At 42.2% G+C, this 16,545-nt stretch overlaps 1 protein-coding gene across 5 annotated transcripts in view; it reads right to left on the bottom strand.

Moving 5' to 3' along the window:
* DGKD (diacylglycerol kinase delta) overlaps positions 1 to 16,545 on the bottom strand; it is a 151,796-nt gene that overhangs the window by 51,326 nt on the left and 83,925 nt on the right. For all 5 annotated transcript variants that reach the window (XM_077488441.1, XM_077488442.1, XM_077488443.1 and 2 more), the window contains exons 4-7: positions 12,679 to 12,783; positions 12,054 to 12,186; positions 3,053 to 3,159; positions 2,806 to 2,931 (exon numbers count right to left, since the gene is read on the bottom strand). In XM_077488441.1, the coding sequence (XP_077344567.1) occupies positions 2,806 to 2,931; positions 3,053 to 3,159; positions 12,054 to 12,186; positions 12,679 to 12,783 (471 nt within the window). The remainder of the gene's footprint in view (positions 1 to 2,805; positions 2,932 to 3,052; positions 3,160 to 12,053; positions 12,187 to 12,678; positions 12,784 to 16,545) is intronic.

Genomic DNA, 16,545 nt, shown 5'->3' with positions numbered 1-16,545 from the left:
CCACTTTTGATTATTATTTTTTTTTAATCTTTTTATTTATTTATTTTAAACCTCCCGGGATTCTGATCTATGTGAAAATGGAATTTCAATGCACCACGACACTTTATAAGGAGGACATCCGTCTCTTCTTGCAGCCAGCTCCCTGATGTTGCTCCAAGGCTGTTCACAGTGCAGGCCAGCTGCAAGAACCAGGTAAAGGCAGTCGCCCCTCAGATGACGTATGAGGGGAAGATGGCCACACAAGACTAGGTAATCAGCAGAGAAACTGTAGGTTTAGACACAACACTGGATTCGCTAGGGGTGCATGTTTGTAGAGGACAACCCAGCAAAAATGAAAGAGGAAATATATTGCATATATGAGCATATTCATAACCTTGTGTATGTCTCAAACACTGCAATAGGGAATAATAGAAATCCAGGGTGCATTTGCCAAGTAAGGCCAATAATCCCTATGGTAGCACATGGCAAATGGGCAGGATTATGTTAAACTAAAGGCAGAAGATTTTTTTACCTTAAAGCATTCCTTGCATTAAAGTGGATGCAAACCCACTCTCATCCTTTCTAAACTACTGCCATAGTGGTTATCTATAAGGATATACATGCCTCCTGCATGTATCCTTACCCGTCTCAAATGTCTCCCCCCTGCCCGTTATGAAACCCGAAAAACTGTAGATTCTGTGGGTGGGTCTGTTGTCTGGAGAACGGCGGGTGGAGTCGTGATTTCAGTAGACTCCCTGCCCACCTCTACACTCCCCTTGTCAACATGCATTTTCTCCTGTGTATTTCTTACACTGAACTTCTGCTATGATCACTAACATCCAGTAAAAACCCAGAAAAGTCACATGACTTCAGCATGCCTAATCATGCTGAGGTGTGGAGAAGCCAATCCTGGGAGAGCTGGAGAAGAGAGGAGGAGGGGATCTGAAGTACACAGAATGCCTCTCTCAGGCTCCTGCATGAGATAAAAAAAATCACCTGTCAGTCAAAGCAAGGGGGAGAAATGGACTCCTATTTCTCTGTGTGTCAGTTTTTATCTCACTGAAAAAAGATAAGAGGACTGCTCAGAGCTGGATTAACTTTTCATGACAAGACTGGGCACAGATGACATGAAATCCTAAAACAGTACAAGGTGCAAGCCTTAATTAAAAACATTCACTTTAAGGTAAAAACATGTTCCAGTGGAAGTATTGCTCCCTCTAAACTTTAAACTCACCAGTCCTATATCAATACAGTGCTGTGCCCATCTGCAGCAGCCATGGTCTCTCGCTCCTCACAGGACAGAGAGGCAGCAATGGGAGCCATTGGCTCCTGCTGCTGTCAATCAATCCTGTGAGCAGAGAGCAGGGGGTGAGGGTGAGCCATGCTCTGTGTCATGCAGGTGTGTCCCCATAGGAAGCAGCTTCCTATGGTGCTGCACTGAGAATGGGAAGAACATGGAGCGCCGATGGGAACCCCGGAAGAGGAGGTTTGAGGCCGCTCTGTGTAACACCATTGCATAGAGCAGGCAAGTATAACACATTTATTCTTTAAAAAAATAAATAAAAAAAATAAGCCTTTACACACACTTTGTAAAGGGCAAAAAAAAAAAAAGAGGAAGGGGGCATTCCTGGCCCTCCAGGCTTAGGAGCAAACAACCCTGAGGGGATAAGTAAGTTATGCTAGATCCAAATAGGGAAAACAAGTAGTACATGCTTATTAATAGAGAATTTAGAAGGAATATTTGACTGTCACAAAATCATATTTCATTCAATACAGCCTCAGGGAATTTTATAATGAATCAGCAAAAATATTTATGAAGAGCACGGGGCTGTCCAGAACTGTGACCACTCCCTTTTAATTGAAAACATAGTAACTAGTATTTAGAATGCTAAATAAAGAACAGCAATATAAAAAGGCGGCCACATTTTAAAGCCCCACGGATGAGCCAGAACACAGCTTGCTCATCCCAATCAAAGAAAATTCTTACATGGCCAAGTACAGCCATTCCTTACCAGAGTTCCTTGTGTTCCTCCAGAAGTTTCCAGAGGTTCCTTGAAAGGTGGGAAACTGAGCTCTAATCTGATAGAGCCTGCATAGTTCAAAGGGTCAGCATGCCTTGGTGGAGTCAGTAGCATGCTGCTGGTTTTTAGCAGTCTATAAGCATGGCATTCTTATCACTGACCACTAATATAAGAAGGCACTTATCCAATGACCACTGACATAAGGGACTGTCTTTTGCTTCTTTTCTGGACAGTATTATTACTTTTCATTTTAAAGTGTTTGAAAAAAAAAAAAAAAAAATTCCATATTCCCGATATATTCCTGCTGCACCATGAAAAAAGTATCCTGTTCTCTTTATATTGCTTCCTGTGCGAAATCTCTGGTGTTCCTGCCAGTCCCTCTGCGTTCCTATTAAAAACGGACCACACTAAGCATGAAAGCACAGCATGGTCAGTTCTCTAGCTATGCTGAGAACTCAGCCTGCTCTCCTCCAATGATCAGACTTATCATTACACACACTACCTGCACACAGCCTTTCACTGGAAAGATCAGTGTGCTGCTGCTGCTTCTTCCCCTCCAGCTCTATGAGCTCTTTAGCTGAGAACAGAGGAAATGTGATCACTTTTAAAAAAGGGGAAAAAAGTATTCATAAAGTTTTTTTAAATAGCTATACAAAGATGTTTTGCCTTTCATTTCTATTTTTGGATTGTTTTACAAAGTGAGGGTTTTCAATAACTAACTTTATAATTATTACTGATAATTTTGTGATTATAACTGAAAACATTTTTTATTGTTTGAGAAAGGATGGTTTAGTTGGTGTCTTACCGCTGCTTTGCACCACAGACACTGCCAGTCTTGTAGGCGCAGCACACTGCCACAAGTCTTCTCGCATACCGTACACTTGGCACTGACAGGCAGGTTCCCCTCCAACCACTGGTGTGGCATTGATACCTGTAGAGGCCAAACACAGTAAAAATCTTTCTTTAGCACAGGCTTTATTAAACCGTGTAAACTTCAATGTGCCATGAGAAAAGTAAGTCAGACACACTGCCTCTTGTTAAGGCATACTAACCCCATCCTCATCCTCTATGATGTCTTTCCCAATTGAGGCCAAAGTAGTCCATTTGCAGTTGTTTGTAGCTCTCACGGCACACCGCTTGTGAGACTTAAACTTGCACACTGCATACAAAGTAAAAAAAAAAAAAAGGAAAATCAGATGTCACAAAGTCAGGTTTTATTACAAAATCTGAGTAATATAAAAATCCACAAAATGACACCATCAGACTTGATAAGCACACCGTTTATAAGAAGATATATGACCTATCATAGTCCTTTGACAGTCACTGCTTTAAACCGGGTATAAGATCTCCAAGGACTGCAATTCATATGTGGCAATAACATTGTAAGGCCCCTTTCACACGGACGATCCGTTCAGGTCCGCCTGTCAGTTTTTCAGGCGGACCTGAACGGATGCTCCATAGGGGTCTATGGAGCGTCGGATGTCAGCGGTGACATGTCCGCTGACATCCGACCCACTCCGATCCGAAAAAGTGTGACGGAGGATCGGATCGGATCGGGTGACAGTGGACACTGCGGTCCGTCGTCATCCGATCTCCCATAGGGGAGATCGGCGCTGTGACAGGTCTGTCCCTGCGCAGTGTGCAGAGACAGACCCGCCATCTTCTGCTCAGCGGAGATCGCTCCGGCGATCCCCGCTGAGCAAGCGGACATCCACGGGGCGGATCAGCACTGATCCGCCCCGTGTGAAAGGGGCTTAAACGGTGCAAATGATGCCTTAAATTTACTACATCATTACATCCTCAGACCTGACATGGAATGACTTTCTTTTGGTCAGTACTAAATATATCAAGAGAGATTTTCCTGATAACTAATCAAATAACCTCAGACAGCATTTATCTAGCCACTGGAATTAGCCCAATCCAAGCTGCATAATTTTATCTGCACATTTTACTAAGCAATATAAAGCGGAGTTCCACCAGAATTTTTCATTTTCTTTGGTAATCCGTTATGTTTAACCACATTAAATACTTTAATGTGTGTGATTAACAAAATCGCCGCTCAATTCTCATATTTTTTAGTTGCTCACATTTGTTTTCTGTTACGCAGAGTGCTTCCATCTTCACTGTGGGCATGTGAAGCCCACTTGGAGTCTGTTCCGGGATCAGGTGTTGCTGGCTACCAAGCATGGACCTCCCGATCTCACGCGTGTAGGGCGTAGCGCAGGAAGAGGCCTGTTGTCTCCTGGGATTGATGACACACATCTCCCAGGAGACATTGCAAAGCCAGAAATGACATGCACGGCCATGGCCGTGAGGTGGGGGGGTGGGGGGGGAGTTAAAATGGAATAAAGAATGAATAGAGTAAGTGATCAAAAAAAATAAAAAATCTAATTTGTAATTACTGCACACATTACTGCTGTATGGTGAGGACTGCAAAATGTGGGTGGAACTCAGTTTTAGCCCTGGTTCCCACTTGTGCGTTTTGACATGTCAAATCAGCGGCAATTGCCGGCAGTGGCACCGTCCTAATTCAGTGCTTAGCTGCATTTGCGGTGCCGCACCGAATTCAAAAAGTAGTTACTGTACTACTTTTTGCAATTTCAAGGTGCAATTTCCATTGACATCTGTGCAGACACCCGCACAGATGTCTGCGAAACCGCGGCTGAAATCAGGACTGACATGCGGGAGTGAAATCTTCATTCTCGCAGCTCAGTATGAAAAGCAATGTATTTGTTATCTCATAGCAGAGTCTTCAAACATGTAATAAACTGTTACCGTGTTGTCAGCCATGGCAAAGTTCTGTAAACCACATATACAGCCTGTTTTTTTCCCATAAACTACATTATAAAAAATGAAAAGGTTGATTGATGCACAACTTTACTAAACCCGTTTGTTGTGAATCTACATTTTTGGTTGTGCCTGGAAGCTTTAAAACTAAGCATACTATTTCTATAGCTTCAGATCAGATCAAATGTTAATAATATAAATCAACAGTAATTGTTCTGTATATGTGTGATCTGGAAAACGCAAAAAAAAATAAAAAAAAAAAATTAATTTTTTAGCTGGCTGGCAGAATTCTTTGCTAGAAAAACAGGGTCACTTTCATTGACGGAACAGCACTTTGTTCATAGCAGCTGCCTCCAAAGGGAACAAATTCCTGGACAGAGATCATATATTTCTGGTGCTACTGGCAGAGTGCAAAATCTGGTGCAGTTGTGTATAGTAGCCAATCAGCTTCTAACTACAGTTTATTCAATTAAGCTTTGAAAATAAAACCTGGAAGCTGATTGGTTTCTATGCAGAGCTGCACCAGATTGTGCACTCTCCAGTTTTAGTAAATCAACCCCATAGCCACTATATGGAAACAAAATACAAAGGGGGCCTATACTACTCCTTAATCCTCATCAAAGTCACCGACTTCAAGTGCGCAGTTCTTTATGATAAATAAATCTCAATTTAGCTCTGATAATTAAAGCAAACACACGTGTAAACAATAAAATTGCTCTTAAAAAAGAAGTGAAAACAAAAAAATTGATACCCAGCCTCCAAACATTATATACGTTATATATACAACGTTTTATAATCAAAAATCCATGTAAACACACCTTTATAAAAGATATGCATGTAGTCCAATGGTGTATCGTCCTAAAATTTCCATTACCATACAAAAGTCCTTTCAAACGTGACAAGATCGCAATCAAAAATCCATGTAAACTATGGCAGATTTACCAGTCTCTGCTAAACTACTGATCCAGCAATACAGCTACACAGTTGTCCTTTTGTTTTTTTTGCTTCTTCTGAGCTTTTGTCAGTATATTTTTTTTAATGTTGCTCAATAAAGTTATTTAAATAGTAGCACACTATGGTGATTATTTACGAAAGGCAAATCCACTTTGCCCTGCAAGTGCACTTGGAAGTGAATTCACTCTAAATCTAAGGGGTAGATCAGAAATGAGTGGAAGCTCTGCTGATTTTATCATCCAATCATGTGCAAGCTAAAATGCTGTTTTTTATTTTCCTTGCATGTGCCCCTCAGATCTACAGCGACTTCACTTCCAAGTGCACTTTCAGTGCAAAGTGGATTTCCCTTTAGTAAATAACCCCCTCTGTGCGCTTCTTTTTGGCTTTCATATGCTCATCCTAAGATTAAGATTAAAGTTGGCCATAGATGGAGTGATTTTCTTTCCTGCAACCATGGAAAGAAAAATCGCTCAATTTCCCCATCAATACAGTGAGGGTAGATGGGAGAATCCCTTTGCAGACGCTATTGGGGGTTAATTACAAAAGGCAAAGCCACTTTGCACTACGAGTGCAAACTACAAGTACAAACTACAAGTGCCAAGTGCACTTGAAATGCAATTGGAAGTGCAGTCGCTGTAAATCTGAAGCAGGGGCGGATCAAGGGGGGAAGGGCAACAGGGCAATTGCCCCCCCCCCCCCGAAAATATCACACTGACATGATTGTCACACCACCTGGTCACAGTCATTTGCAGGCTGCAGCACTGCACTGCCCGAGTCTCTCTCTCACTCTCATCAGTGGCAGAGAGAGAGACTCTAGTGTTTAAATCTGAAGCACTGGGACCAGGAGGTGCCTGGAGGTGGGTGGAGCTGCGCCGCTAGCATGGCAACCCTGCACTCATTGCTAGCGCCTGGGCTGGCTGGAGTCTAGCAACGAGTGACATCATGGAGTCAGTCACGGAGCCACCATGATAAGTGACACTCCAATAGAAGCATGTAACGCTGGACCCATAACACCATGCAGCGCAAAGCAGCGAGTAATTTCCGGGTCCCCTCCGCCCTCTGAGCAGTGTGTGAGGGGAGGGGCGGGTGCGAAGGGCATGGGATGGAGTTTGCACACCGCACGTTGGAAGGAGTGCATGTCTGTGAACAAAAGAGGAGAGTGGTCGTGCTGTCAGGGCTTGGTGGGGGAAAAAATGGGGCTGTGACTGAACTCTGTCTTTAAACTGCTATATAGAAGGGTATAAGCACCATTCAAGTGAAAATATGAAATGTGTGCTGATTTCCACAACTGAGGCAGTTTTCAGGTATTTACTGACTCCCCAGTGTGAAAGGTGACCTGGCAAGTGACAATCTGCAAAGTGTGGCAGGTGATGTGGCAAGTGACAATCCGCAAAGTGTGGCAGGTGACGTGGCAAGTGACAATCCGCAAGGTGTGGCAGGTGACGTGGCAAGTGACAATCCGCAAGGTGTGGCAGGTGACGTGGCAAGTGACAATCCGCAAGGTGTGGCAGGTGACGTGGCAAGTGACAATCTGCAAGGTGTGGCAAGTGACAATCCGCAAGGTGTGGCAGGTGACGTGGCAAGTGACAATCCGCAAGGTGTGGCAGGTGACGCGGCAAGTGACAATCCGCAAGGTGTGGCAGGTGATGTGGCAAGTGACAATCCGCAAGGTGTGGCAGGTGATGTGGCAAGTAACAATCTGCAAGGTGTGGTAGGTGATGTGGCAAGCGACAATTCACAATGTGTGGCAAGTGACAATCCGTAAGGTGTGACAATCCGCAATGTGTGGCAGGCAACGTGACAAGTGACAATCCGCATCTGGTGGCAGGCGACGGTGGCAAGTGACTCACTGATTCTGCATTATGGTGAGTTGAACCATTTAAATTTTATATAGCAATGTAATAATAGAAATAATGCACTTCAATCATCCTGACACCATATCAACCATGGTGCCATGATGATTGAAGCGCCAACGCCAGCCCTTTTCCCGATAAATTGCCCGCAAAAAAAAAATATTTTCTGGCAGTCCCCCTTGGGTCTACAGCGACTTTACTTCCAAGTGCACTTTCAGTGCAATTTCAAGTGGCTTTGTCTTTAGTAAATAACCCCCATCGAGTTCTCCCGGCAGGGAGATGGGGGAGCCGCCCCTGCCCGCAGAACACAGAGATTACTTCTAGCAGCTATAACAATAGAACACAATGGCTCCGTGGTAGGGATTCCCCCATCAACACTGTGTTGATGGGGGAATCAAGCGATTTTCTTTCCATGATTGCAGGAAATAAAATGGCTCCATATATAACCGGCTTTACATTTGTTCCATATTTAGGCTAGTACTCGTCCACCTGTGTAGTTGTATTGCTGGATCAGTAGTTTAGCAGAGACCAGTAAATCTGCCAGCCGCTGGCCACTCAGCTCCTCAACTCTCCCAGCTTCAGTACAACAGAGATACACTAGTTCGATTGCCTTGTAGTGGATCTCCGCTTGTGCTGAAGCTGGGAGAGGTGAGAAGCTGAGTGGCTGACGCCTGGCTGATTTACCAGTCTTTGCTAAATAAACTACAGATCCAGCAATACAGCCACACAGTTCACATGGATTTTTAATTGTGACTTTGTCACGTTTGGAGGACTTTTGTATCGTGGTGGAAATTTTAGGACGATAATCCAATCTGACACATTACGCGCAAATCTTTATGAAGGAGTGTTTGCATGGATTTTTGATTATAAAACTTTATCAGGTTTGGTGGCCTTTTGTATCGCAATTTTTTTTCAATTTTTTAGGAGAAATTTTATTATTTATACAAGTGTTTGCTTTAATTATCAGTGCCAAAGAAATTGAAATACATTTGTCATAAAAGGACTGTGAACTTGAAGTCAGTGACTTTGATGGGACTTGACTTCCTGCTCTGTGGATTATGGAGTAGTATAGGCCCCCTTTGTGTTTTGCTTCCATATAGTGGCTATGGGGTCAATTTACTAAAACTGGAGAGTGCAAAATTTGGTGCAGCTCTGCATAGTAACCAATCAACTTCCAGTTTTTTTTTTTGGGCAAAGATGAATTGAACAAACTTAAGTTAGAAGCTGCACTAGATTTTGCTCTTTCCAGTTTTAGTAAATAAGCCCCATATCTCTTTATGACAGCTCTAAAGAGGTGAGCTTCTCTTACCACTGATAAGCAGCTGAGATCCTCTCTGCAGTGACTGCCATTGGATATACTAATACTGGTGGTATTTTAGCACGCATGTTAATGAATACCAATATTAAAAATAAAGAAACATAAATAATGTACATTACAATGAAGGGTCAAAAACATACATCATGTACATTACAATGAAGGGTCCTATTAGTTATCTGGGGACAACCCAACATTTGGAGTTTTGTTTTTTTATTTCACTTTCAATGATAATGGTAAACAGGACAAATAGAGAGGGTACATTTCCCTAATGGGGGCGCAGACAGCAACCCAGTACCCATGTGTTTTTGGATGTCAGGAACAAACTGCAGCATCCAGGAGGTAACCCACACAAACCACATGGAGGTATGGCCCTGGTCTGCAGGAACCTAATGCTGTAAAGCCGGATATACATGGCTCATTTTTCTCCTTGAGCCAGTGTGCTGAATGTAAAAAATTGAATGGATTCCCCCATTCACACATTCAAGATGGATGCAAGAGTCCTCCCCGCTGTGTCATTGCTTTCTGACAGTGGAGGAGTCAGCTGGACTCCTCCACTGTGAGAAGACACTAATCAGTGCTGATCAAACTAAAGTTTTCCAGCAAGCCCATTCCTGAGCAGTCGATCGGTAGATTGACTCCTCTCAAACAGGACTGGCCATAGACTGATCTAAATTTGTCCGGTCCGCACAAAAGCAGCCGAATTTCGATCCTTCTCTGGCCAGCTTAAGACGTCAACAATGACCACTGAGCCGCTGTTGTGTTATGCAATACTATTGGTCTAAAACTAAAAAGCAGACTTCTTTCAGAAATTTGGATGTATTTTTGTTATTTTACTTTAAAACAGGGATGTCCAACCTGCAGCCCAAGACAGCCATGATCGCCACCCAACACAAAATTGTAAACTTACCTAAAAATGTTGATTTCTGGGGGATTTTTTTGTAGAAATGCATTTACGCTTAGCAAACACATGCACCCGAAGAGAAATTTAACAATTTTTACTGGACTTTTAGAAGTTTTATCTTCCCAAAGAAAAATCTCCCTCTCGTCACATTCTCACTTTATCCATGTCATCAGTTTTCAGCAGCATCTATATTTGTGGGCAACTATGTTCAAGGATGCAGCATATCAAGGGCAAAATTATAACCAAAATATCTGAGTACCTCAAGAATTCATTGAGAATTGCTACTACATCCATCATACCAGATATTGACGTGTTAGTTATGAAAAACATTGTCAGAAACCGCACTCGTTTTATGCTGTCCTCTTTTACCTTTATCCACTCATAGACCTCCTCACCAAACATATAGTGTGGCAGGGTGGCCGCTCTGCGCCGGATCACACTTCCGGGTCAGGGGAGCTCATGCGCGCCGCCGGTGACCCACTCACACTGTGATAAGACACAGCAGGGGCTGATCTGCGGGTACCGCGGACTCGATGTCTGCCAGCTCCCACCGATCATTAGGCAGAGAGCCAGAATGGCGATCTGCTTATGTAAACAAAGCAGATCGCCCGCGAAGCAGGAATATGGATCAATGCTTTCCCCTAGTAAAAGCACCTCCCACACAGTGCACAAACACTGGTTAGGCACACAGTTAACCGTTTGATCACCCATTTAACCCCTTCCCAGCCAATGTCAGTGCATATTTTTAGCACTGATCACTGTATTCGTGTCACTGGTGCCCAGAAAGTGTCAGTGTCCCGACTGTTGCTGATTGCTAGTAAAAATAAAAATAGATAAATAAATAAAAATAAAATATCCCACAGTATGTAGATGCTATAACTTTTGCGCAAACCAATCAATCAATATACGCTTACTGCGATTTTCTTTAAACAGAAATATGTAGCAGAAATTGGCCTAAATTGATGAAACATTTGATTTTTTTTTTCATTTTGTTGGTTTGTTTGATATGTTTTTAGCAGAAAGTAAAAAATATTCTTTTTTTTTGTTGGCTTTGTTTATAGCGGGGAAAAAAAAAACGCAGTGGTGATCAAACGTCAAAAAAAGAAAACTATTTGTGGGGGAAAAAATACAAAAGTTTTATTTGGGTACAGCGTCGCATGACCACGCAATAGTCAGTTAAAGTAACGCAGTGCTGTATCGCAAAAAATTGCCTTTTCATAAAGAGGGTAAATCTTCCGAAGGGGCCAGTGGTAAAATAAAAAATATTTAACAAAAAATTAAATTTTATTACCCATAGGTACATTATCTATATCAGTGATTGTTAGCTTGTAATCTACCCGACTTTTTCTGCTCATCAGCAGTCCATATTGTTCATGTACTTTATGTGTGGTCCAAGACAAATCATCTTCTCCCAATGTGGCCCAGGAAGGTCAAAAGGTTGGACAGCCCTGCTTTAAAATGTTTTTATCTTCCTCCAATATATTACTTCAAGATAAGAGCCACCACAAACATAACCAGTCTACAGCAGGTATACAGCAATGTAAGCTGCCTCAGTGTTGTCAGGGTACTCTGTCCAAATACATTATCATAATAACAAAGTAAACATTTCATCTTCAGTAAAGGTAAGGGGGCTTTAGTAAATAGTATGGAATCCCTGCCCTGCCCTGTGGCAATAGATGACTCATTAAAGAAACTAACAGATACAGTACAAATTATATATTAATGCTAGCTATAATTAACTGAACGGTGCTTAACAGTCCATGTAACCGTTTTATGGTACATTTTTAATACCTGTATGTCATCTTAATGCTCAAGGGAAGTCAAACTGCACTTCAGGTTTGACATATCGTAATGTCTTAATATTATGAATGTAAGATCCTGGGAAAGCTCAAACAGCGAGACCACAATCTGGAAATGCAGCATAGTGGCTTGGAGATTAGTACACTTGGCTTACAGCAGGTGGAATAACCACCATGGATATTATCTGCACTGCCTAATCATTTGTTTCCTTTGGTTGCTCTATTTTTCTCTCCACTAGTTTGTTAATCAGCTTTTGATATCTTGAATATATATATATATATATATATATATATATATATATACACATATACACACACACACATAGAAATACACACAAAAAACAAATATACAAGTTTTAGGTTTAACGATCTCCAAACAGAAACCAGCTAAAGGTTGCACAGCACTACATATGGGATTTCCGTAGGTCTCCTTCCACATACCTTCACAGGAGAGTCCATGGGAGGTGACCCCGGAGAGAGCTTCACGGCACACATTGCAGTAGGTGGGTCGAGCATGGGAGCAGGCATACCAGTTGTGCATTCCGGAGAAGTGGTCCACACTGTACTGGGCAGACTGGAAACATGAGAAAAAAAGAAAAACATAAAGCCGTAGCTCGTGCAGGTAAAGAAGTGTGTACACGCAGGCACAGCAGGTCTAAATACTGCCTTAAGCAGTGCTGCCTATCAGGGATTGTTATGCAAATGACAGGAGAAGTGACACTACCCTAAACTTAGGAGGTAAAACTATTTCCTGATTGTTTCTCTGCACAAGAGAAAAAAAAAAAAAAGTTGAAAGTGCAGAACAAAACTTGCAAATGCTTTTCGTAACTTCCAGTGATAACAAATCTGACAGGTAAGTCGGCAAGTTTTGTCCCACATTCTATATATAGAAAGCAGCATGTAAGACTTCCTCGGACAGAGAAATACTGCTCTGTCATTTTACCCCTCCCTACAATAATGAATACAAAGGGCACATGTCCCTCCCAGGTTGATCCCAATATCACCTAAAATCTTCTTCCTAGCAGCAAAACACCACATAGTTCGCACTGGATATACAGGTTACTACCTCAAAGAGCTCTCGGTTTTGAGCAGACTTGAGCGCCGCCATCCATTCCTCCATGTCCTTTCTATTTTCCGCACTAAGGATCAGTTTCCGGAAGGGAGTAAACACCTGTAAAGAGTAGAGGTGGGGGGATTTAGTATATTTAAGAGAAAAAAAAAACTGATTAAGGTCAGCTAAGAACCAACAAACCCAACGGAGGGAGAAGGTAGAAGGTGTGAGCAATTTCTTCGGAAGGAGCTGTTTGCTAAAGGTTTGGAACCCTAGAGCACATGGTGGCTCTGGAAAGACAAACAAGGGCTTGCCCATAAACTTTCAAAGTGAGAAAGACGGCACAAGCTCATGTTTAGAACTAGAAATTCAACAACTAGATTCACAGGGCACCCTGTTTCAACCTAAAATACAATTAAAAAAGAAAGTGCATGCACAGTCTGACCGACCCGAGACCTTTAGGCCCCTTTTACATGCGAGGTCCAATCAGGTCCAGCAGTCCCCTTTTTCAGCCGGACCCGATCGGACCCTTTATTCTATAACATTGCACTGACCACCAATGCAGCTGGGAATGTAGGGGTGTCAATGTAAAAGGCACTACCATTTCCCATCAATAGGGAGTGGGGGTTAAACAGCACTACTACCGAGGCCCAGTTTGGGGTGAGGGGGGGATAGGTTACCAGCACTGCCACTAATGTTGTGGATTATTTATACATTCCCTGACATCAATACTGAGGGTTATTGTTGCAATTTTAAAATTCGTGCCTGCTGTACTTTATGCACATTCCTGCATGTTCAGCAGCCCAATGAAGTTAATGGGCTGCCGAAAATGTGCTGTACGGGATCGCACTTGGATGCGTCAAGATGGGCTGAATCAGCCCTAAAGCGGAACTAAACCCTCCTATCCTTCATAGCCAAAAAAGCTGTCATCTTAATCTAGCCATACAGTAATACAATTTTCACTTTAAGAATGTGTGTTTCAATTTTCTAATCATTAGTGGGATCAAATTTATTTCTAACAGTGTTTTCATTTGGAAAAGTCCATTAATTCCAAAATCGATTTTTACAAGCAAATTAATATTTAAAACACTTTAACAACATTCATTGAGTCATCAAATGTACTGAGAATTTTCATACAAATATTCGCACAAACAGTTGGTCATAACTCTTATACCGAGTACACACGGTCTGAATTTCGGGCAGCAAAAGACCGATAAGAGCTTTTTGTCAGAAAATGAGACCGTGTGAATGCTCCCTCAGAATTTTGTTAGCCGAATTTCCGCCAGCAAAAGATTGAGAGCAGGTTCTCAATTTTTCCGACGGAAAAAGTTTCTATCGGAAATTCCGATTGTGTGTATGCAATTCCGACGTGCAAAAACTCACGCATGCTCAGATTCAACTACGAGACGGAAGCCATTGGCTACTGGCTATTGAACTTCCTTTTTCTAGTCCCTTCGTACGTGTTGTATGTCACCGCTTTCTTGATGGTTGGAATTTGGTATGACTGTGTGTATGCAAGACAGCTTGAGCAAAATCCAGTCGGAATTCCATCAGGAAAAAGATCAGAGTTTTTTCCAACCAAAATTCCGATCATGTGTACGCGGCATTAGTGTATGGCCAGCTTTAGCCTCTGTTTGATCTGCAGTTGCCATTGTGCTGCACATGTGATCAGTTATGATACAAGTTATGATACAAGCCATTCGATGGCTTGGTAGTTATAGCTCTAGGTATGCTTTAGGCTGCAATTACACCTGAGCCTTTCAAAGTCCCGTTTTTGCCATGTTTTTTTTACCGCAATTTTGTTCAGGTCAACAACGCAAAATGTAGAAAATGCTTGTAATCTGCCCCAAAGAAGATGATGATGTGAACAGGTGCCGCTGAAATAAATGGGATTTTGCTTGTTGGGCATTTTTCAGGCGTTTTACGAGCTGAAAACGCTCAGGTGTGAATGCAGCCTTGTAACTTTTTTGGAAAACTGCTAAGTCAGTGGATTTAGTTATGCTTTCAAGGCAGTCTTGAGTCTCAACCCTCTAACTGCCACTCTTGTTGGGACAGCTTGGTCTGTGAAAGGAAGTTGGGAAACAATAACAGACTTACTGGCTGAATCAAGAGGTGAAAAGGATAAAAATAGAAAAATAAGTGCAGCCACCACATCTATAAAAACAACAGAAAGAGGGCGCCTGGGTCAGTGTGATAGTAAAAGCAAGTAACAATTTATTCAGATACACTTACATAAAGGTATCTTGCAAGCTTCACACAGTGTGTATGTGGATCACCAATCAAGCAGTCAGCTGTCACGAGGGATGAGAAGACCACTATGGCGATAGGCTCAGACCTGCCATATGGAGGTGTATAACCAGTAGCGTCTCCAGCTCTCACACCTGCTCTCACAGAGCTAGCAAGAGACCAAATCATTAAGAGGGCAGGCCGCAACGCATTTAAAGCGCTGCCTCCTTCTTCAGGCAAACCGGCCACCCTCTAAAGGAGAAACTTTATACAGTCAGGACAGAATAAAACAAAAAACACCCAATCAGTACAGAGACTGGGCTTGGCTAGTTGTCCAGTCAACAGGGCTAAACTGGCCACCTTTTTTAGCTGTAATCAAGTCTCCAACATATATAGCTCTCATAGCATGGCACAAGTGTACCTATAGCACAGTGGGCAATGAGCTAAAAAGTATATTAAATAGAATAAAGGAAAATGGGCACAATTATAAATAATCCTTAAAAATGATAAAAAACATCATCTGATCTGATTGAATGGCTGCATAGTAACACATCTATGATAGTGTTTAAAGAGGAAGTAAAGGCTAAAAAAAAAAAAAAAAAAAAAAAAAAAAAAACACACCCTGCAAGGCAAAGGCATAATGAGCTAGTACGCATAGCATACTAGCTCATTATGAATAACTTACCTGAGAACGAGCCCCCGAGGTCCTCAGTCTTCCTGTCCGCCGCTGCCATGGATCCCGGAGCGACTTCTGGGTCTCACTGCTGCAGCGCTGTGATTCGCTGGAGCAGTGATGACGTCACTCCCGCGCATGCACACGGGAGCCGACACTTGCGGCATATCGCGATCTGCGGCCTGCATGCGCCGTAGACAGCGGTGCCCGTTTTCGGGCAAATATCTCCTAAACCGTATAGGTTTAGGAGATATTTCTTGGACCTACAGGTAAGCCTTAATCTAGGCTTACCTGTAGGTCAAAGTTGGTTGTAAGGGTTTACAACCACTTTAATAAGAAATCGTAAAAAAAAATCAAATAACAACAATATAAAAGTTGACATCAAATAAAACAACCTATGATCACTACATAATTACACGACAAAATAAAAATTATAAATTACACACCAGGTAATAATTCCCATCAGCATATCTAAAGGGCAATGGACACAGACTATGAGGAGGGGTGGTTAAAAAAAAACAAAAAACACACACCTTTTGCAATCTGACGGGTATGTTTCAGTGTAAAAAAAATTAGATGTAAAATGCGCCACTTCATCCAACACCACCAGAAGAGTTTTAAAGATAATTCACGTAAAAGCTATCATATATATCAAGCAATTCTACATTTGCTCAACAGAATTTGTTATATATTGTTTGACTTGCCCCTATGAGAGACTTATTGAAAAGGGATCAAATGAACATAGCACCCCTAGGCACTTCCTTCATGTCCATAATAAATCCACTGAAGGGTTAAAAGTCTGGGTGTTGGAATCTATCCTTCCTTGTGACTCCCAGGCTGAAAGGTTCCAGAGGTTACGCCGTAGGGAAACCTACTGGATCTTTACCTTGAATTTTCTGGCGCCTGGGGGTTTGAACAAGGAGATAGAAGTCAACACAATTCTATGATACTTATACTCGCAACTAACAGTATATCTCCTCTTC

This window comes from Lithobates pipiens, unplaced genomic scaffold (assembly GCF_037356315.1).
Source record: "Lithobates pipiens isolate NorthernLeopardFrog02 unplaced genomic scaffold, aLitPip1_a1.2 Scaffold_18, whole genome shotgun sequence".
Taxonomy (NCBI): domain Eukaryota; kingdom Metazoa; phylum Chordata; class Amphibia; order Anura; family Ranidae; genus Lithobates; species Lithobates pipiens.
This window is presented reverse-complemented; position numbering and strand designations above follow the sequence as displayed.